The 23,543-nt window shown below is 41.5% G+C and overlaps 1 protein-coding gene across 7 annotated transcripts in view; it reads left to right on the top strand.

The window, feature by feature from the left end:
* CSMD2 (CUB and Sushi multiple domains 2) overlaps nt 1-23,543 on the top strand; it is a 620,269-nt gene that overhangs the window by 49,603 nt on the left and 547,123 nt on the right. For all 7 annotated transcript variants that reach the window (XR_012512371.1, XR_012512370.1, XR_012512369.1 and 4 more), the window contains exon 2: nt 16,705-16,921. Coding sequence is in view for 3 of the 7 variants with exons in the window: in XM_074380476.1 (XP_074236577.1) it covers nt 16,705-16,921 (217 nt within the window). In the remaining 4 variants the exon portion in view is untranslated. The remainder of the gene's footprint in view (nt 1-16,704; nt 16,922-23,543) is intronic.

Here is a 23,543-nt window from a genome sequence, read left to right as displayed (position 1 = left end):
ACCTTCTCATCATCCTACCTGTCCCTCTTTTTCTCTTTTCTGTAAACTCCTTGCTTTCCTGTGTTATACACCCTTCCCCACAGCCATGAGCACTGTCAGGGCAGGGCCAGACTCTTTTAGGAGGCCCTAGTGAAGATCCATTGAATTGGCTTGAATTCTTTTCTTTCTATATCCCCATGCTCCTCCCAAGCCAGTGAGTTTCTTGCCAGAAATCTCTAGAATTGGACTAACTAGACTCTAGAGGCCCGTATTAAATTTTACTCTTTGTAGATTATCTCATTGGAAGGCACATTCATTCATTCTTCACTCAACATATGCCTTTGATTTTTCTCAGGCCACCCATATAACCCTGGGCATTTGTGTCCCAGTCTCTGACATGGTGATAAAGTTTAGTATGCCCACAGGAGAAGAAGGCTAGCATTGGAAGTATTTCTGGAGGCTTTGAAGTGTCTCCAGGACCTTCGTTCATAGAACTCTACAGAGCAATCCACTGGGAAACCCTTTGAGTTACCTCATGGCTAGAGTGCCTATGGATGGAGCTGTCTGCCACAGTGTGGATACAGTTGGGCAACAGGCAGTTATATTGGCTGAGGCTGCAGCCAGCAAGGTTGGGGAAGCCCAGGGTGAGCAAAGGCCATTAAGGATAGAACTGGACATCTGGGGAAATGGCCATGGCAATGTCTTCTAAACAGAAGTCTGAGGTCACTGGGACAAGTTCTGAACCCAGTGTCTCCACATGCCCCACCTAATCATGTTTTTCACCTTGGTTTGCATGTGTTTGGGCAAGGGGCAACAATGGGCTTGTTAGGGTTTCCTTTCATAGAGATTGTAAGAGGAAGTACATTTCTCTACTACTCCCTGACTCAATTTTTAGATTATCTGTCCACCCACTCAGATATATTTTTTCCCTCAGCTCATTCAAACTGAGAGAGGGAGAGAGAGAGAGAGAGAGAGAGAGAGAGAGAGAGAGAGAGAGAGAGAGAATTTGAAAGAATGTATTGAAATAAGGTCCCTTTCAGCCAAGACTGCCACCTCTGTCCTTCCTCTGGGGGTAGGGAGACAGAGACAGGGCTGTAATGCAGTCGTGTCTAGTCAAGAAAAGCTTCTTAGCTCTGGTCAGCTCTTTTAGGTATCCATGCTACATCTGGCATATGACCACCTCAACATCTTTTCCTCTCCCCCTCCCTCCCTTCCTGTCTTTTATCACAGTGAAGTGGTAGAGCCTATATCTTAAGATTTCAGTCTCAAAAGTCAGAGAAACCTGTGTTTGAACCCCAGCTTTGCCAGATGTTATGTATGTTTGGGCTTAGCTAGGCTACTTACCCACACCCCATTTGTTAAATGGGGTAAAGAATAACACCTGCTCTTTGGGATATTGGAAGGTTTGACAGAAATAACGCAAGCACAGAGGTCATCACTGTGTGAGGCACACACAGCCAGTGCCTGATAAATGATGGCTGAAATTCCTTCAACTTCCTGCTTACTGACATGTGCATCCTGTGGCAGCCCTGTGCTGGGTCCTCAATGATGTAGTGGTAAATAAAGGCAGACCATGCTCTCTGTCCCCAAGGAGCTCAGGTGGAGAGATGGTTATGGAAGTCATGGGCAAGTGGCATTCAGGATCCTTCCTTCCCAGATTTTCACTGTGGGCTGGGTCTCTGGGTCTGTGTGCTTTCAGACAGAGCCACACCAACTTGTTTGGTTTCCTAGGCCTTCAGGGAGTTAGGTGCATATGAGCTGTGCTTTTGTAAAAGGACTGGACTGTGGTTTGTTTGTTCATTCAACCAATATTAACTGAATGCCTACTATGCGCCAGGCACTGTTCTAGGCAATTGGGATTATTAGTGGATAAAACAAAGTCCTTTCTCTTGTGAAATAAATATTCTAGCAGGAGGAAACAAACAATAAACAATAAGTACAATATATAAGTAAATTACATAGGGTGCTATAGAGTGATACATGCTATTGAAAAAAGAAAACACAGAACAGGTAAGGGAGATTGGAGGTGCAAGGGATGGAAGTAGGGGGTTAGTTAATATTTTATTTTATTTTTAAACTTTTATTTTAGATTCAGGGGTACATGTGCACGTTTGTTTTATAGGTAAACTCATGTTAGGGGATTTATTGTACAGATTATGTTGTCACTTAGGTACTAAGCCTAGTACCTAGTAGTTATTTTTCGCATCCTCTCCCTCCTCCCATTATCCACTCACAGGTAGTCCCTGATGTCAATAGCTCACCTCTCTGTGTCCATGTGTTCTTCTCATTTAGCTCCCACTTAAAAGTAAGAATATGTGGTATTTGGTTTTCTATTCTTGTGTTGATTTGCTAAGGATGATAGCCTCTAGCTTAAGATGGAGATCTTAATATGTATTCTCCATTCAGTTTCCTGCAACAGACATTATCTTGTTTTTTTTTATGGCTGCATAGTATTCCATGGTGTATATGTACCATATTTTCTTTATCCAGTCTACTATCGATGGGCGTTTAGGTTGATTGCATATTTTTGCTATTGTGAATAGGCTTCAATGAACATACATGTGCCTGTGCCTTTATGGTAGAATGATTTATGTTCCTTTGTGTATATACCCAGTAATAGGATTACTGGGAAGAATGATAGTTCTGGTTTTAGGTCTTTGAGGAATTGCCAAACTGCTTTCCACAATGGTTGAACCAATTTACACTCTCACCAACAGTGTATAAGCATCCTCTTTTCTCTGCAACCTTGCCAGCATATGTTATTTTTTGACTTTTTAATAGTAGCCATTCTGAGTGGTGTAAGATGGTATCTCATTGTGATTTTGATTTGCATTTCTCTAATGACCAGTGATGTTGAACTTTTTTCATATGCTTGCTAGTCTCATATATGTCTTCTTTTGGAAAGTGTCTGTTCATGTCCTTTGCCCACTTTTTAATGTGTGGGTTTTTTTTTTGTAAATTTCCTTAAGTTCTTTATAGATGCTGGATATTAGATCTTTGTCAAATGCATAGTTTGCAGATATTTTCTCCTCTTCTTTAGGTTGTCTGTTTACTCTCTTGATAGTTTCTTTTGCTGTGCAGAGGCTCTAAAAGACTTAAATGTAAAACCAAAAACTGTAAAAACTCTGGGGACAATGTAGGCAATACCATTCTGGACTGGCAAAGATTTCATGACAAAGATGCCAGATGTCCATGGAATGATGAGTCCTTGCTGGCATCTAGACTGGCCTGAGCTGAGCCAGGCCCATACCAACCCCATCACTAACTGACTTGAGCAGAGGGAGCTGATTTGAGCTCTCCCTTTTGATAGGAACAATTTTCAAATCACCATCAGAGCTCATAAAATTCAAATGTGCAGTCGGGGGCACCAAAACACAAAACCTTTCCTTTGTGTGTAAAATGAGCAACACATCTGCTGAAGATTGGGAAAACGAAACGAAATTGCAGATGACCTTTGAATGCCTTAATTTAAAGAATAGTCTGGACTGAGTTTGACCTGGATCTGCTCCCACTGTCTTCATGAGTGAACCTTCGGGATTCCCAGTGGATGTCCAGTCTGAAGCTGTCAGAAGAATGAGGGGATTGGGCTGCTTTGGAGAAAGAAGACGATACATCCAACAGCTGGTGACCACATGTCATGTCCTCCTTGATCCTGGCCCTCATGCTTTCTGATTGCAAGTCTTCCCACCCCTCATCTATAGAGAGTTAGCCTCCCACCTGTCCTCCTTCCTGTCATTGGCTGCCGAAGAATAAGTGCCAGGAACATCTCAGGAGTACACCTTGGAAGGATTGCCCTCCCTATCCAAGGTCTCCTGTGTCAAATCACCTCTACTGTGGTTCCATCTGGCCCAAGGCTGGAGGACAGAGGCTCGGGCACTCAGGTTTCTGAATGGAGCTGCAGTGCCCTCTCTCCTACCTTTACCCCTTTCCCTGTTCAGCCTCTTTCCCTCTTTCTATCCCTCCATTTCTTTATTTCACCAACTCTATTTATTGTTTGTTTTCTTATTGTTGTAGTTTTTCTTCTTTTTCTTCTTCTGGTGTAGAAATTATGGGAGAGGTTGGACAGATATCTCCAGTGGCCTAGGATCAAGAGAAACAACCAACCACCCCTGAGGACATTCATGGTTTAGGACCATGGACAGGCTCCTCTTGCTCCAGGCGGGCACCAACCACTCGCTGGGGCCAGCTGCCTCAGAGCATCTCTGTGAAGGTGGCCTTGAAAGCCCCATTCCATAGACAGAGGGGCAAGGGCTTTAAGTGACTAAAGGACTTGACCATATCCCTTGCTAGCAAGTGGCAAAGCAGAGATAAGAACCTAGGTTTTCTGATTCCATGGCACTATGTTAGGGTATTTTTTTCTCTCTCTCACTCTCTCATTTTTAAAATTAATTTTTAAATATGGGTCACATAAGGGCACAGGGCTTGAAGTTGCCTATTTTCTTTAGGAATGAAGCCAGTTCCACCAGATAAAACAGGAGCCGTGCTTTTTTAATGGATAAAGAAATAAATGAAAAGAAAAAAAAAGACACAGTTGACAAGCAGACAAATTAATCCAGTTACTTGACAAATAGTAATGGAGTGTCTATGAAATGCCAAACCTTGTGTTGGGATTTAATAGTGAGTCAGGCGTGGTCCTGGCATCATGAGGTTTGCATGGGGAGAGAAACAGTGGCGTAAGCTTGGTTTCACATATTTTGACAATTCACTCCTATTTCCCAAGTTATTATGATTCTTTTTCTTCTGGGAAGTTCAACGTGCACAGGCGTCCCCATGTGGTCCCCTTTCTGCTGCTGTGCTGAACCTCACCATAGCGGACTCATTCCTCAAATGTCAGACAATGGGGCAGAAACCTAGGAGTTCTAACTGAGAAGACTGACACTTGAGGAAAGGACTACTTAAGGTGAAGTTCTTTGCCGTATGATAGTGCTCTGGAAAGGGGTTTGGCTTACTGAATTGGCCACCCCCCATCTATCCATCCATCATCTATGGTAGGGTAGTGGTTAAGAAGACAGGATATGGCACCAGATTGCCTGAGGTTGATTCTTATTCCCACTGTTTATCAGCTGTCTGACCTTGGGTGGATTACTTAACTTTCCTAGACCTCAGTTTCTATGTCTACAAAATGGGGAGAGTAATCGTACCTATCTCATACAGCTGTGAGGATGCAATGAATTATTATATGTACAGTGCATAAGATAGTAATTGGCACAGAAAAAATTTTTCAATAATATATTATTACACTGTAAGCTCCATGAGGGAAGGAATAATGCCTGGGACACAAGTGAGTGCTTAATACTGTCTTTAAAATGAGTAAATGAATGAATCCAGCATTTGCTAAGCCCTGAACTTTCACGTGTTTGTTCCTTTGCTTAGCCATTATCCTGTGGACCAAAGCCAAAGCTCAGGCATCTTCTCAGCTGGGGAAAATGCAATGAGAGTTCCTTGTTTCCCCTATGAAAGACCCAGACAAGAGTAGAACCAGCCTGGCAGAGGCCCCTGGCCTCAGACATACCTGGCCCTTTCTCTTTCTGCTGATCCAGGGATGTGGCATAATGAGAACCAGTAAAGCAGAGATGCTTCTGCTAGTCCAGGATTCCCTGTCAAAATAATAAACAACCCCTGACTGTTGTTGGTTCAGGATGATGGAAAATGAACTGCATCTATATCACCAGGCAGGGAAAATCATGTTTAGTCCACAGTGGTGGCTGCTGTGTTAAGCATGTCCAGGAGAATCAGAGAGCCTGGAGTTAGAATTAAGAAGCTGAGTGGCATGGGATTATTCCCATGGAGCAATTGGATATGGTACAGGGACAGGCTTGCCGCTTCACCCCACCTGCCATGCATTGTTTTGTGCCTTTGTTGCATGCATCCCCAGCTTGAGAGGAAAAAGGAGACCCTGTTTTGTATCCCAAGTCCCTGAGGCACAGCAACTGCGCTAAGCTCTTTCCAATAAATCCCAGGCTTTGACTGCTGGTGCTGGGTGCAGAGTGGAACCAGGACTATAGCTTTGGGAGTATGTCTCAAGATGGTGTGTGAAATATTTGCAGCCTGGCAGAGAGAAGGGTTGTAAGGTTGAGAGCCTGAGTTTTGCTTTTGTATAGATCTGGGTTTTAATTTTAGCTTTTCTGTTGCTACTTGTTTGACCTTGAACATGTTTTTAAATCTTGAAGAGCTTTAGTTTCTTCACCTGTAATTTGATGGGGGCAGAGGTGTAACAGCCATTTCAAAATGAACATTGCAAATGTTAGGGAGATGTTAGTGAAGCACATGCATAAATGTTGGTCTCTTCTCAGACCTATATGAAAGCACTAGTCCTTCTAGGTTTGTCTGTGCTCCTTTCTTTTCCCCTAAGATTGAACAATGTGGTCTCCCTGAGCCACCTGTCACATGGATACAGCTAGTAAGATGGGCCATGTCTGTCTCCTACAATCCACTGTGAACTCCTTGAGGATATAGACCATATTATATGCAATATGCCGCTCCCATCTCCCACAACTCCCTACTGCCTGCTAACACCCCCACCTATATATCCTGGAACTAAGCAACCATTCTCCAGATTTGCTGAATGAGAGACTGAATTTGGCTTGGACCTTTGGGATTTTTGATAGAACCCATGGGGTCCCTAACTTGAATGAGGACAACTGCATTATTTTCACTAATCTCCTACTGAAACAGCATTTTTACCAATCATGAAGACAGACAACAAAGCACAAATAGTATTAGCAGTACCTGTGAATTTGTCTCTGGTAAGATCACAGATATTTCCGTAGAACATTACAGTTGTTACAATTATCTTGAAGTAGCACTTATGCTTCAAATTATAATATGTATCAGGCCTACTGTTAGAGCTTATTAATAATGCATTAATAAAGGAACACTTATAATATATGATCAATTTTCAATATATTTTAAAAACTGTATTTCAATCTAACTGATTTCCTTTGCAATTCTATGTATATTGTTTTACATATTTAAAGACATCATTTGAGATGATATCACCAGGCTTCAAAGAGGGCATGACACAACAAAAGTGAAGGACTTCTAGTCATGGGGGTCCAGGGATAGGCTTCTTTGGCCTAACAATCCCCTGAAATGAATAAAAATGGTGGGAGGTTAGCTTCCTATGTATATGATTCTAGAGAGTGTATTTCTAACCTTCGTTAGGAACTCCAACATGGCTAAGAATTAGACCAGTGTTTCTTAACTAGGGGTGATTTTCCCCCTGGGGACGTTTGACAATCTCTGGAGAGATTCTCGTTGTCACATTGGGAGGCGCTACTGGCATCCAGTGGGTAGAGGCCAGGGATGCTGCTAAACATCCTATGTGTACAGGACAGCCTCCCACAATGAAGAATTATCCCACCCAAGATGTTGATAGTGTCAAGGTTGAGAAACCCTGGATTAGACTATTACAGATCCACAGAAATCTGTTTGTTAAGATCTGTAGGAGAAAAACAGTGCACATCTTCATTAGAAACATCTGTGATAATTGTCACACCCAACACTTACTGCGTGAAATAGGGAGATAGCAGGTGGCAGAGAGAGAAGAGTAACCCTGGCTGGAGATAAAGGAGGCTCCTTAGAGGAGATGGACTGAATCTGGGGCTGTGAGTTAGATTTGCTAGGTTGAGAAGGTTGCAGTCAAAGGGTATACCAGGCAAAGGGCCAAGCCTCGCAGGTGGCAAATTCATGGTGTGACTGAGGCACATACTATGCAGGGGAGAGGGGCTAAAATGAAGCTCAATGCCAGCATCCCTAATGACCTAGTTCTCAGCCCTTTCCTAAAGGGTCATTGCAGAGAGCCAAAGATACTGTTTGACCCCTGCCACTCTATCAGCAGACAAGGTGCCCCTGCCAGAAGGCATGCATAGTGATGGGCCAGAGGCTGATTGTAGACTTGAGGTGTCCAGCTGGTGCTCCGTGTGGCAGGTGAGACACCTTCAGCAGGCACGATGATTTATCCAGCATCTGCAGCTTCCCCCTATGTTTCCTCTTAGGGCAGTTTCATTAATTGCATGGCTTCAACAAATCCATATCTCCAGTTCAGATTGCACTCCCAAACACCAGTCTACAGCCCTAATTGCCTTCTGGCCATCTCCATCTGGATGTCCCACTGGCATCTCCAACTAAATTTGTCCAAAATTGACCTTATCAGTCAATAAATATTTGCAGAATTGAATTGAATTTTCCTGCCAAACTTCTCAAAAGAGTTATCTTCTTAAAATTATCATTATTTGTAGACAACATGATTGTGTACCTAAAACACCCAAGGGAGTCAACTGAGAAATTTTTAGAATTAATAAGTGTTCAGAAACCAAGCTGGATGTGAGATGAAAGTATAAAAGTCAATAGGTTTCCTGTATATCAGTAAAAAAACAGTTAGAAAAAATAATGAGAAAAATGGCATTCAGTAGTGCAACAAAAAGTGCTTAAAATGTCTGTGAATAACCTTAACAAGATGTGACTGGCACTTATATAAAAGAAAAGCATAACTCTTTACTGAAGCTTAGGTGGTGTTTGTTGTGCCAGGTTCTATACTGAGCATTTAGCAACTCAGCAGATAGCACATTAATCTGTACAACCATCCTAGAAGTGGATGTTAATTTTAAAGATGTCAAAACTAAAGCTTAAAGAGTTTAAATAAGTTGCCCACACACAATATTAAGTGGCAAACCTAAAATTTGAACCCAAAGCTTTTGTTTCCAAAACCCATGCTTTTAACCTTTTCACTAAGCCACTTCCAAAGTAAACCATAAATACAGAGATAAATGAAGTTGGTGAGTATTTTCTGAATATTAGATTAGTGCAAAAGTAATTGTGGCTTTTGCCATTAACTGTAATGGCATTACATTTTGTAATGGCATAACATCACAACAGTCATGGAATAATATTTTGCTATTACTGTTAATGGCAAAAACCACAATTACCTTTGCACCAACCTAATACGAAAGATTAATTCATTTCACTCACCCATTCATTTAAAAATATACACTGAGTGTCTACTATGGGCAAGTACTGGGCAAGTTGATGGAAATAAAATATGAAGAAAAGCTCAAGGAGTTTGCTGGTAGAGACAGCCACATAAACATATCATTATATCACCATTGACGAAGGCAATGACATTCAGCATGAATGAGGAACAAGAAGTGGAAAAATACTTGATAGTGTCTTGAGGGTTCCCAGAAGGTTTTCTGAGAAGATAATGAGTTTGAAAATGCCTGGAGTTAGCTGAGTGAAGGAACAATCCAAGCACAGAATGCTAGGTGGGCAGTTAATATTCATTTAGTTATTCATTCAACCAACAACTATTCTGTGAGCATCTACTATGTACCAGATTCAAGTCTGGGAGCTGGAAATACAGCAGAGAACAAAATGGCGCCCCACTGTCATGGAGATTGCATTTTAATAGGGGGAGGGATGCATCAGAAAATAAACAATAGGAAAAATATATATCAGAGGTTCTAAGTGCTGTGGACAGAAATAAAGCGGTCACCTGGAACACCTGGCTTGAGAGGCAGGTCTAAATTTTTACCTAGGGTGGTCTCTGAGGAGGTGATGTTTGACTACACACCTGAAATAAGTAAGGGTCCTGTGGCTACTGGGGAGATGTTTTCTGGGCTGAAGCATCAGCAAATGCAAAGGTCTCAGGATGAGCATGTGATAGGTTTAGGGAATAGCCAGGCGGCAGCATGTCTGGATAATAGGGATATGGCAGTATTACAGGGATGAGGGGACGAGAGACAGGAGAGGAGATGGACAGGCATCTGGGTACCCATTCATTTAAACCTTTGGGGACTGTGGTGAGGACTTTGGCTTTTATGTTGAGCGAGTTGAGAAGCCACCAATCTTTAGTTAGAGAGAAGTCTTACTCAGTGTGAATAAAGGAAGACTGTTACCAGGAAAAAAGACATAAATGTGACTGCCTATAAAAAGTGAACATTTTAATCTACATGGGAAATCTAAACAAAACTTAAAGCACACAACCAGGTAGAAAACAGTATTTGTAACAAGTAACAAATACAACAAAAGATCAATATTCTGACTCTATAAAGAGATAGTACAAATTGACAAGAAAAATAGTAAGACCTAATAGAAGATTTAAGTATATAGCATTTAGAAACTTGAATATGTCAAACGTGATAAAATTAAAAGGCCAAACAACTACAGAACATGTATGTAGCACATGCGATTCATAAAGGATTAATATATTCCACATATATAAAATAGATAAATAGGTAAGAAATCAAGAAATAATAAATATCACAATGAAAAATGAGCCGATATTTAATCAGATAGTCCAAAAGGAAAAAATTAAAATTATTAGAAAAAATGAAAAGTATAATGAGTCTGAGTGTAAAGAATCGCTAACTAAAATGAGATCACATTTTTTTTTTTGCACCTGTTAAGCAGGCAAAATATTTCCAAATAAGCAAATACACAATGTTGGCAAAGGTGCTGTGAGATAGGCATTCCTAGACATAACTACTGAGAGTTTAATGGCGGTACATTTCCTAGAAAGGATTTTGTTAACCCAGAGCCAAAGCCTCAGAATGTTCATACCCTTTGACCCAGTCAGCTTCACTTTTGGAAGTCTGTCCTGGGGAAATCATCTAAAATAAATGAATGAGCAATGGCCTGAGGAGTCTAGTTCTCTGGGATGGTTCTTGAACCTGATGGGGGTAGCTGCATTGGCCAGAGCCTCAAGGCCTGGGTGAGAGAAGGCAGAGAGAAGGCACTTCTCCTGGCTAGAGAGAAATGCAAGGTGCCATCACGATGAGGGTTAGTAGCAGCATTCCTATCTACAGGGCAGAACATCAGTCACTGGAAATTAAGAACAGGTAGCCTTTTTTCTTGAAAGAAATTTAGCATTTCATGGGCATGAAAGGACACTTAACCATTTTGGCATGAGCGCCCATTCCATTAGCATTTCAATCTAGAGTGGCTGCCCTGGGTTATAACTTTCTCAGCTTACTAACTTATGTTTGTTTCAGGGAGATTTCCAAACGAGTCAGGTTTCTAACCCTTTCTAGCCATCCCTGACAGAGGTCAGCCAGCCTAATGTGGATAATACCTTACCCGACCCCATGTGAAACCAAAGCTGGATGCAGTTACTGCATAGGTGAACATTTGTTCTGGGACTCTGGCTGTGGAAAGGTATTTTCCACTGCATTGACCAGCATCCTGTCACCAGATCTAACTAAGGGTCCAGGTCTTATTTATAATGGAATAAAAAATCCAGAAGCAATTTAAATGTTTGACAACAGGAGAATGGCTGACTAAATTCTAGTATAACCATACATTGGCAAGTTGTGCATCCATTTAAAATGCCGTTTATGAACAGATTCAATATCTTGGGGAATGCTCATGTTATAATGTTTACTGAATTGTTACAAAAGAAAACCGAGAAATGACCTGAATGGCCATCAACAGGGGAATGGTTAAATAAATTGAGATACATCCATGGTATGGAATATTACACATTCATATAAAAAATAAGTTAGATCTGTATCTACTGACCTGGAAGGTGTCCCCAGTGTATTGTTAAGTGAGAAAGCAAGCTACAGAAAAATGAGCTAAACTGCAGTCTTATTTTTTAAACCAAATATTAAAAATTCTCCCGGAATGTATCCATATGGTTTGCATGAGAGAGAAGAAGGTGAGGGAGGGACACATACCTGGCTGTTAACTTCGGTAACTTTGGATTGGGTGGGGAGGAGGAAGGCTGGATATATATATTTTTTATACTTGTAGCGCATATGTGCATATCTATGCATATTACAAGTGAACGTTGCCTTTTTAAATTGAAGATTGAAGAATAACTTACTGAAAAAGTAGCACATGAAATCGTACATATGGTATTATCTCAACAATGTAAAATATGCATGGAAAAAAATCTCAAAAAATGAAAATATTAACAGCAATTGCCTCTGGAAGGAATAGATTATAATCAGTTTTCTCTTTTTAAATCTTGCCTGTATTTTACACAGTTTCTGCAATGTAGAAGTTACTGCTTAGAATACAATGGCCTTCCACCTTCTCATCAGCCAATCTTGCCTATTACAATCTGGCCTCTGTCCAACTTGCCACCTTCCCACCTGCCTTTGCTGAAATTGATGTATCCATTCAGCAAATACTTATTTAATTCTAGACACTAGGGATGCAGCAGGGACCAGGTCAAAGCTCCAGCTCTCTGCATTGCTTCCAGAGGGACTATTTAGACACCAGACTGAGTGACCTCATTCAAGACCCTCATCTTAGCCCCTCTGTGTTGTTCACCACATTGAGTCACCCTCTGCCACGTGGAACTGCCCTCTGGATCCTCTCCTACTATTCTACCCATTCCCCACTCTGTCACCTTTTCTGTCTCCCCACATGGGAGATGTTCCCAGAGGCTCTGTTCTGAGCTCCTTCACTTATTTATCTATAGCAGAAGATGCCATTCCCGCCCAGATTTTTAATCAGAATCTCCAGTCCTTGGCAGGTCTGAGCCAAGGCGGAGGCCTGGGATGCTGCTGGTGGTGGTGAATGTTGATATTTCATTGGTCATCCACACCATGAACAGAGGAGGCCCTTAAGATGTGTCCCCTGTGGTATGTATACTTCAGAATCACTCTGTGTACCCCTCTAGCATGATACTGTCCAATGATTGGATTTATTTATTTCTAGTCTATGATCCAGTTCCCCATGGCTTATCACAGGGTCTATCCTAGAGGAATGAATGAATGAATGAATGAATGGCATGATGCAATAACATTACCAGGCAGGTTTTTGGGACAGGAGTGAAGTAAATTCTGGTACCTGTATCAGTGAGGGGAAGTTCAAGGACGTGTACTCAGGGCTCCTTTGAAAGTTACGGAGATAGAGGCTTTATTTCATTATCATGTGGATGGATGTTTTTCTGGCTTCTGGGCCATTTATGTCCTCTTTTGTGAACTAATTTGTTCAGATACTGTCCAATTATTACTAGTAGTACTTTTCCCCCTAAGTATTAGTAATAGTTTTTTCTATATTCAGGATGTCACTTTTCTCCTAACATTTTTGTATGCTTTCTGATATTGTTTCCATTGTTGACATATACATACTTTTCATATAAAACTATCAATCTTGCAGTATCTTCCACAGCTATTGTGCTAAAAATCACAGTCAGATAATTAGTTATCTAGGTTTTCTTCTAATTATTCTATGACTTTATTTTTTTTAACATGTAACTGTTTGCTGTATCTGGAAGGTATTTCGGTACATAGTGTGAGTCAAAGAGATAATCTAATTCTTTCCCCACACAGTTAATTAGTTGGCCTGGCAAAAGTCTTTTTCTTTTCTCATTTAAAAAAAAATATTGCCTGATACGTATTTTATGTGCATTAAAGCCATTCTTGCAATACCATTTCATGTCCTACCTGTCTACTCCTGGACAACCCCTATGCTATTTTTATAAGAGTGATTTTTGATGCTGTCTAATGTCTTGTAGAATGAGACTGCTAAATTTACTATCTTTTCTAAAATAATCCATTGTGGCAATCTATTTTTCCAGTTAAACTTAGGTATCATTTTACCAAATTTAAAACAGGTCATTGGGCTTTTCATCCAAATTGCATTAAACTTATAAATTAACTTTTCTATCACTTTTCAAGAGGTTAATATCATAAATTAACCTTTCTGAATCCACTCAAGATTCTGCTATGTCTCTCCAATTATTCAAATGTTTTATCCCTGTGTAAAAGTCATTTTCATATGGTGCCTGCACATTTCTTGTTAAGTTTATTTACATATATTATATACATTTTGTATTGACCATAAAGAAGATCTTTTTTCTTTATGTTTTATCTGTCATTGGCATATAGGAATGTTATTGATTTTTGTATATTATTTTGTATTTGGCTAGTTTACTAAAATTTCATATTATCTCTAATAGCTTTCTAATGAATTCTCCTGGGTTTTCTAGGTATATTAATGTATCATCTACAAACCATAATTTTGCTTCCTCTTTTCTCATTCCTTTTTCTTGTGTCGCATAGGTTAGCTCTTTCAATAAGCCGTGAAATCCCAGAGGTGATGGTGGCATCTCTGTCTTGTTCCCGATCTTAATCAGGTGTTTCACCATAAGTACAGTGTAGGGCATTGTTCTAAAATAGATACTTTATCATAGTAAGGAAATATTCTTTTTCCTTGTTTTGAATGCTTATTTTAATCAGGGTTACATGCCCAATTTTTTGAAATGCCTGTTTAGCATTTATTCGGAAGACCTTAACTTTTTTTTCTCATTTGATGGGATACTTTGTGTTAAGAGATTTCTTAATATTAAAGTCCTTTAGAGATTAACTGTTCTTTGTCAGTTAATCCCTAAAATGGGCTTTAAAAAATTAATGTCGAGTCAATTTATTAGCATCATGGTGAAGAAAATGGATTCGAAGTGAACTGCTTATGTTTGAGTCCCACATTTGTGTAATAGTGACTTGGGCCCCATTCCTTAATTTCTTTCTGCCTTAGTTCTGCATCTGTAAAGTGGAGATGATATTAATAGTATCTACCTTATAGGGCTGTTGTGAGGATTAGACATGTCAATATAGGTAAAGATTTTAGGAGAGTGTCTAGCCAAATGCTAAATAAATACAAGCAATATATTAAATTATTGAGAACTTACTACATGCCTGATACTGAGCTTGGGACATGGATTCAAAGATGGGCAAACTCATATGTGGCCTCTGCTCTCATGAAGCACTCAGCCTGGTGAGAAGACAGATACTTGTGAAACAATCATATGCAAGCATGGAGATTTACTTTTATAATAAGTGCCAATAAGAAGTTACGGTGTCACGACAGCATGTTGTAGGGGGCTTGCCCTGATTGAGGAAGGACACTAGGCTGAGATCTGAAAGATGGGTATGCTAAGAAGGGAGAGAAGAGTGTTGTAGGCAGAGAACAGCACATGCAAATGTCCTATGGCTCTGCAGTACTGGAGTGTGGCAGGTACAAAGGACTGAAACTGGCAGGATTTGGTTGGAAAGCTGGTGGATAGGAACCTGGGTAGTCACTAAGGGCCAGGCCATGTAAAGACCCTTGTATACTTTAAATGTTTTTTTACTTATTAAAGTGCAAGTAGGAGCCGTTGAACGTTTGGGGCAGATGGGAGTTTGGGATGACCTCACCACCTTCTGCCTACAGTGTGAAGAACAGATTGGCAAGGACCAGAGTAAACGTGGCTGACCAGTTAGAATTTATTATGGGAGTTCAGAAATGAGCTTGGTGTGGGGTGAGGGCAGGTGGAGATAGAGATAGAGTGGTAGGTTAGCCATGGAGTTGTGAAGACGAGGAAGTTTCTAGGTGGGCCTTACTTAGATAAAGAGTTGGAGGCACGATTCCATTCATTGAGTGAGGGGTGGGAAACAGGAGAGGACAGAGTGGGTGGAAGGACATTGAGAGCATCCCAAAGGGGTGATGGGCCTGGAGTACAGAGGGAAGGCTGGCCTGGATGGTGACGTTGCGAGTAACCAATGCACAGTTGGGAAGTCCTCCAAATTAGAGAGTGGAGGAGAGGCCTTGGCACAGAGCCTGAAAGGAGGCAGAGAAAGAGCAGGGGCAGGAAAGGAGTATGGTGTTGTGGGAGGAAGCTCAGGGCATTGCTGCTCAACATGTGGTCCCATACAGGGCATCATCACATCACCAGAGAGCAAGATGGAAAGACAGTCTCTTCAGCCCCACCCCGGTGTCCATCTGAATCTCTGTTTGAGACAGATCCCCAGGTGATGCATGTACATGGTGAGGTCTGAGACCCTCTGGCCCAGAGGAGTGTTTCCGGAAGGAGGGTGAGGAATAGCATTAGAGGCACTGAGCAGTCAGCTAACAACAAGATGGAAAAATAGCCACTGAGCCCATGGGTAGTAGACCTGTTTGGGTGGATCGATGGGAACAGAAGGCAGAATTGACAGGATTTGAGAGTGAGTGGGAAGTAAGAAAATGGAGACAGAAAGTATAGACAGATTGTGTTTTCTATAAATTTGGGTGTGAAGAAAGAGAGAGAGACAAGGCTGGAGGGAGATGAGGAGTAGGGTGGGGAATTGTTTTCTTAACGATAGAGTCTTGAGCACATTAAAATGAGAAGGTACTAGAGTAGAGGAAATGACTGAACATACAAGAGAGAAACAGGATCCTATCCTGTTCTTGAGCAGTAGGGAAGAGTTGAAACTCTTGGAAAGAGTCCATTTAGATGGAGGAAGAGGTGGCTTCTCTGTAGCAGGAATGAAGACAGCATGTGGTAGGCTAGCAGGGTTTGGAATTGGGAAGACAAGGAAATCCTTAGTAATAGCTTTTCTTTTCTATGGAGAGTAAGGGAGAGGAATTAGCTGAGAGCCAGGAGGCTCTGGGCAATGGAGGTTTGAAACTGTTGTTCTGACATTTCATGTTGCAGAGGGGGAGAATCTGAGTTCAGCCTGGTATTGGTTGCTTTGTAGTTCAGACTCTTAGCCTTAATTTTCTACTGCATTGAGTTGCTCTAGGCCTTGAGTAAAATGCTACATAATTTATCACCTGGTCAGGGCACAGCACACAGCAAGCCCACAGTCAATGTTAGTCACCCTTTGTACCTCCCTCAGTGCCAAGCACAGGCCTGGGTCGTGGGAATCACTTGGAAAAATGGGTTAATGATTCACTAACACATGGCCCCTGACTTTCTGGAAGCTTCTAGAAGTTGTTCTGGCTGTTCTGACCTGCTCTGTTTCTCTTTCCTAGGCCAGAACTGCACGTTCCAACTGCATGGTCCCAATGGGACAGTTGAGAGCCCAGGGTTCCCATACGGCTACCCCAATTATGCCAACTGCACGTGGACCATCACCGCAGAAGAGCAGCACAGGATCCAGCTTGTGTTCCAGTCCTTTGCCCTGGAAGAGGACTTTGATGTCCTGTCAGTGTTTGATGGTCCACCCCAGCCAGAGAATCTGCGAACGAGGTACCATGCTGCCCACCTTCCCTGTAGCAAACAGCTAGGATCTGAGCCAAGTTCACTAAGGGGAAGAACTTTCTCAAGTGAAAAGTTCATGGTCATCAACAAAGACCACTGTTTTCACAATACGCTCCCTCAACCCCTCTGGTTTCCCGATTCATGTCTCTTGCTTAGAGGTTTCCAGTTAGGAGGATTGATGAGTAGGACATTTGGGAAAACTAGAGAGAAAACACAAGAGGGTTTGAGACAAATTCAACTCTTTCTATAGAAACTGATTTTTCATGCACAGGTGTATTATTTGTACACACAGAAATATAAGTTGGAACCAAGAGCTATGGGTGTTGAACACTGATAGTGATGCAGTGAATATGCCTTGCATCATAGTATTTGAAACCACCAATATTTTGCTGGAATTTGCTTTGCATTTGCAAGGCCTTGGTTATGCATGTAGAATCTTGAATTTGGGGACATTCCCACCCTCTTAACCCCCATCCCAGTGATAGAAGAGAAACACATGGAGAGAGTGAGATGGCTTCCTGTACCCCTGAGCTGCCCCCCAAGGGGGAGAGCTCATAGGAGGAAGACGGGAGGAAGGCTTCCACCCTCTGCAGAAAGGGTAGACTTTTCTGGAGCAATGGTGAAGACCCCAGGGTCATAACTCTCCAAGTGACCTGGAGGCCAGCCAGGCTCTCTCACAAGCCTTGTCCAGGTCAGGTCAGCCAGGCTTCCTGGCTCCTCAGGAAGTCAGAGGGTTAATGTCTCACCCGCCAAGCCCTGGGGAGCCAGAGGTGCTAATTGCTTCTAATGACATGATGCACTAATGAGTGGTTGCCAGCCAAGTGCTTAACCTCAAAGCTTTGTTTAAGATGCATCTCAACCCTTGACTTGCAAGCTCCTGCAGCAGGGTCACACACACATTTATGGCATAGTCTTCAGCCCTCTTCTCTTTCCTCTCAGGACAGAAATGAGTCTGGGAGCCTGCAGCAGAGGTTGGGGGGCATCTGAGGTTCCCCCCTTCCACTCCTCCTATAGTTTCTCCCAGAAAAGACTGCTGATCATCTTCCCTTGAGGTTCAGCAGGGTTCTGTGAAACATTCGTAAAGGGCTAGAGTCCTTCCTCTTCACTCATTCATTCCACAAATATTTTATGAGTGCCTGTTATGTCTTGACACTGGCCTGGATGCTGGGGTGTAGCAGTGAGAAAAATCACTGCCTTCATGGAGGTTATGTGCTAATGGGGAGACAAGCACAGAAATATATAACATGTCTGGTGCTGTGAAGACAAAGCACACAGGGTAAGAAAGTGATGGCAGGAGTGCTGGGTTTTATAGGGTGGTCAGGGAAGGTCTTTCGGAGGGAAAGAGAGCTATGAGCAGAGAGCTGAATATCAAGTATGGTGTGGTATTCTGTGTAGGTATCTGGGGAAAGCTTCTAGGCTAAGGGCACAGGAAATGTAAAGGGTACAGGACCACCCTTTGGAGGGTGGTCTTGCTGTGGCACAGTCCACTCAGGCCAAGCCAGCCATGTTGATGAGGAAGACTTGCAGTTTTGGAATCCTCATTCTAGGTCATTCCAGCTGTTGTCTTTATGCTCTGCTAGTTTGAATTCATCTCACAAGCAGTAGAGGGTATACAGGAGGCTAGTGGCTAGAGGCTAGAGCAGAGCCAATGGGTAGGAGTTCTGGAAGGGGAAAGGTGAGGCTGGGAGGTGGTAGAAGGTGGTAGATCTGATAAGCCATGCAGGGACTTTGGCCTTGATCCTGAGGCACAGGAAACCCCTGGAGGGTTCTGAGCAGAGGAGGGACCCTCTGTGAATGGCCTTTGCCACTGTGGGGAAAATGGAGTGAAAGGAGTGAGGCTGGAGACTGCTGCTCAGGGCAGAGAAGAAGGAGGCTGGGGCTTTCCTGGAAGTGGGGACATGATGAGAAGTGGTCAGCTCTGTGCTGTATTCCAAACACAGAGTGGACAGGATTTGTTGTTGCATTGGGTGTGGACTATGGGAGAAAAGGAGATGAGGATGATTCCAGTCTCCTGGGCCTTAATGATCATAGGAAGAAGGAGCTGTTTCCTGAGATGGGGGTTGATACGGGAGGAGCTGGAAGTTAAGATTCAGTTTGGACATATAAAATTGTAGATGTCTACTAGATATCTATTAGATATCCGTGTCGAGGCGTTGAACATGCACTTGAATATGTGGGTTTTGAGTTCAAGGGCATCAGGGCTAGAGATACAAAATTGGGAGACTGGGACTGGATGGTGCCTAAAACATAAGACCAGATGTGGTTCACAAGAGGACTAGTCTTCTCCATCAGATTTTGAGCTCAGGTGACACCATCTATGAGGCACCTGTGTGAACTTTTGATGAATGTTGAATGCATGTTTGAAAGATAGAAAGTCAGATCAGACCAATGGGCACTGATTGAGGTGTGGACAGCTGGAGGCAAATTCTCCAGTTCTGCCTGCTGGAGTTATTTAAGCTTGTTCTGCTCTTAAGATAGGAACCCTGCATACGTGGTCAAGTCTTTTTCTGACACTTGTTTTTTTTGACTATGAGAAGTGTGGAAGACTCAGCAGAATGGAGACTGGTCTGGCCTGTGTTCTAGCATGAAAGGGTGGGAATTTCCATCACTTAGAGAGTGGTCCTGGCAGGGGAGGCTTCCTCTTGTCCTTAGCATGCAGAAGGATCGATGTGTTCCCAGCCACAGCACAGTGTTCTTGGCCAACGAGCTAAGAGGATGAGGCTCTGGGGTTGAACCTTCATTAGGTTTCCCCTGTTAGTGTCCCTCATCTTTATGACCTGCTTATTCTAATTCGTTTCAGAAGGTCACACAGGTTTAGCAAAGGGGACGGACTAGAAGGAGACCACTGCCTTTTTAGCACCCTGGAACCAGAGGTGCTCACACCTCGGAGGATGATAGGAGGGGAAATGACCCTATAGGACATTCAGGTAACACTGGAAGATGCTGTCCTTGATACTGGAATGGTGCTGCTCTGAGGGTATGAAGAGCCAGCAGCAAGTGTGCTTGGTGGCGACTCTTGGGTCTCTGTGATTTTTTTTTTAATGTTCTTGCATGGTTTTTAGTCTAATCATATTTTCTTCTTATTCATGAATCAGTTTTGTCTGTGTGTTAGTCCAGGGACTCACCAACAAAATCATCTGTTTTATTGAGAATGTCAGGGCTGTTAGCCTAGGATTGTATAGTTTTCCCACTCAGCCTTTCTTTCTCTGTGGTGTCTGGGTCACATCCCGTTCTCACATCTGCTCCTGTGCACTTCTTGCTTTCTTTTCTTTCTTTCACTCAATCAGTCTTGCCAGAAGTTTGCCTGTTTTATTGGTCTTTTTAAAGTTTCAATGCTAGGGCGATCCATTTTATTCTCTATTATCTAAATCATTGATTTCTGCTTTTATCTTTATCCATTCTTTTCTCTCACTTTCCTTAGGCTAATATTGCTCTTTTGCTGATTTTGGAAATTAAATTAGTTTTATTATTTCTTGCTTGATAATAAAAACATTAAAAGGCATTTTCCCCTAAGTACAGCTTTGACCATATTCCATAAATTTTTATGGTTAGTTGTTATTTTAGAAAGAGTTTCTAATTGCAGTTTTGTTCTTTCATTGACTCCAGGGTTTTCCCCTTAAATTTTCAAGTAATATTTGTTTATACTTTAGAAATTATTATCTAGCTTTATTTCATTATGATTAGATTATGATTTCTACTTTGGAGAATTTGTTGACTTTTTTCCCTCTGTATAAGATCATTTTTTTTTCAGGGTTCTGTGTGGAAAGATATTCTGTGGATGAAGGGTGAAAAATTTATGTTATTAATACCAATTTTTCTAATTTCGTATCTATTGCCTAACTGATATTTGACAAGATAGGCAATGTATTGCTGTCACATCCTCACTGTAGCTTATATCAATTTCTCCTTTTATTTCTATGTTTTTATTTTATATACTGTTATTCTATACTCTTCAGCACATCCATATTTTAAACATTAGATCTTCAGAGTAAATTTTATATATATATAAATATATATATATTTCCCAATATAAAAATCGTAATTATTCCCTATTCCCTACTTTTCTTTTTTTGCTTTAAATTCTACTTTGATACCAATATTACACCCTTTTTCTTTCAGGTTTGCATTGATTGGGTCCATCTTTGCCAATTTGTCTATTTTTAATATGTCTATGTCATTGTGTTAGGAATAGCTCTTAGCACAACATACACAGTAGTTGAATTTTTAAAAAATCTTGACTGAGAGTCACTATCCTTTAACAGGAAAGTATAGTTCGCTTATATTTTTTTGGTAATAATTGATACATTTGCTCTTCTATGATATTTAACCCTTTCTATTATTTTTAAACTTCCTTAGTGTTACTTCCCTTTACCTGCCTTCTAGTGTAAGTTTTCTTTGTTTTAATTTTTTTCTGTGATTTTTATTCTATTAGTGGTTAAAATTGCTTCTTTCGAACATGTTTTAAGCTGTATTTTTCTGTCAACATCCTGCCTAGCCAGCTTTTGTCTTAGTTAGGTCTTACTGACTCTATCTTGTAGAAATTTCTCGTGTTTGCAGCGTGTAGGTATCTATCTCTTTTTCTTAGTTTCCAAAGCTAATGTAGATTATTCCATCTCTTTATATACTTTAGATCATTTTTATGAGAATTTAGGGGGTCAGGCAAGGCAGAGTTGAACATGTTGTCTTGCCTCTTCATCTAGACATAGAAAATTTTTAAATAAAAGTTTTATTCTTTTTGATGCTATTGCAAATGGGTTTAAAAAATTGTTTTTGTGGTAGCCATTATTAATATATAGAAATAAATTGATTTTTGTAAATTGAACTTGTATCTTGTGACCTTGCTGAATTTGTTGTTAGTTCAGTTTGTTTAAATAAGTGAATAAAAGTTTTAATTCTTCCTTTCCAATCGGGATACCTCTTATTTCTGTTTTTCCCTGACTGTGTTGTCTAGAACCTCCAATATAATCTTGAATAGAAGTGGTCAGAGTGGCTAGCCTTGACTTATTCCTGATGTTAGGATAAAAACATTCTGTCTTTTAGAATTAAGTATGATGTTATCTGTAGGTGTTTTGTGATACCCTTCTAATAAGGGTTTTTAAGCAGAGGATTTCAGCATGATTTGGCTGCAGCATGGAAAATGTATTAGGGTGGAGGGCAGACTGGCAACCGTGGGGTAAGGCGAGAGACAGCAGTAGCCTGTACTAAAGCAATGAAGGGTAAAGATGGCTTGGACGGGTATGAGGCTATGTAAAAGAGCTGTCCCCAGAGTTAGTAGTGGATGTACAGGGCAGTGGAGTGGGAGTAAGAAAAAGAAGGGAATGGAGGATGACTCTGCAGTGTCTGCCTTGGAAATGGAAAACAAACCAGATCAGTCTGCAGTGAATTCCAATCTCCAATAAAAGGTGTTCTCAGGGCCTACCAGGATATTTGCTGCACTAACATTTTTCTTCACTTGTCTGGTAGATAGAGCAGGTAGGTCACCTCCTCTCTCAGTGTTTTCCTGTGAGTCAGAAAGGTACAGTGAGGACAGATCTAGATTTATACCTAGCTAGGCTCTACATTTATTAACACTATGACCTCATGCAAGGTTTAGCTTCTCTGAGCCTCGTCTATAAAATGGAGGTGACATTTACCTGCCTTACAGGGTTGTTGTATGTGAGCCACCTGCTACAGATACTTACGTGATCTGGAAACATTGTTTACCTCCTTTCTTGCCCTTCTTTTCTTAGGACCCAGGAACTCTGACGTTTCCAGAGGGTTTTGGTGCCTGTGCTGACACTTCCTCTGTAGTCCACTCATCAGACTTTTTAGACTGGGAATTTCAGGTGTGGTAGAAAGACACTGAAGGAGGCACTGAGCTCAGGAACAGTCGTTAATTGTTTATGTATGTATCGTGTGTGTATGTAATGTGTATGTATTGTGGCATTATTGATCCCATGATAGCCCGCTCTCCTCCTTTTTCCCACACAGACAGCGGGGCCAGACCACCAAGAGGCCTGCAGCAGATTTTTCTCTGCTTGAATCACCTGGGGGATTTCTGTGTTTATCGTCTAAAACTTAATGAGCTGGGCTGAGTGAAATCCACCTGTAGTCCCAGCTACTACTTGGGAGGCTGAGGCGAGAGAATTGTTTGAACCCAGGAATTCAAGACTCACATGGGCAACACAATAAAACCCAGTCTCAGAAAAATAAAATATAAAAACTTCATGGGTACAAGTTTTGCAATTACTGCCTTCACTGAATTTTTAAAATGTATTTTATTTTAGATTAGGAGGTTACATGTGCTGGTTCTTAACGTGGAAACATTGCACGATGGTGAGGTTTGGGCTTCTAATTGCACCTGTCTCCCAAACAGTGAGCATTGTACACAATAGTTTTTCAGCCCTAACGCCCTCCCAGCCTCCTCCCTTTTTAAGTCCCCTCACTGCATTTTTAAGGCATCTCTCTTTTCTCTTTTTCCCTCCAACACTCTGATCTTCTTTATTTACGGATGCATTCCAACAAAAGACTGAAACATTACCTCCCTACCCTAATCCCAGCCCCCTTTAACCTCACCTTTCTCCAGCTGCTTCCCAGCTCCTTAAGGCTGGGAATCAAGCCTCACCTTTCT

Source organism: Saimiri boliviensis, chromosome 11 (genome assembly GCF_048565385.1).
Source record: "Saimiri boliviensis isolate mSaiBol1 chromosome 11, mSaiBol1.pri, whole genome shotgun sequence".
Classification (NCBI taxonomy): Eukaryota; Metazoa; Chordata; class Mammalia; order Primates; family Cebidae; genus Saimiri; species Saimiri boliviensis.
Note: the sequence above shows the minus strand (reverse complement) of the source record. Positions and strands in the feature narration are given on the sequence as shown.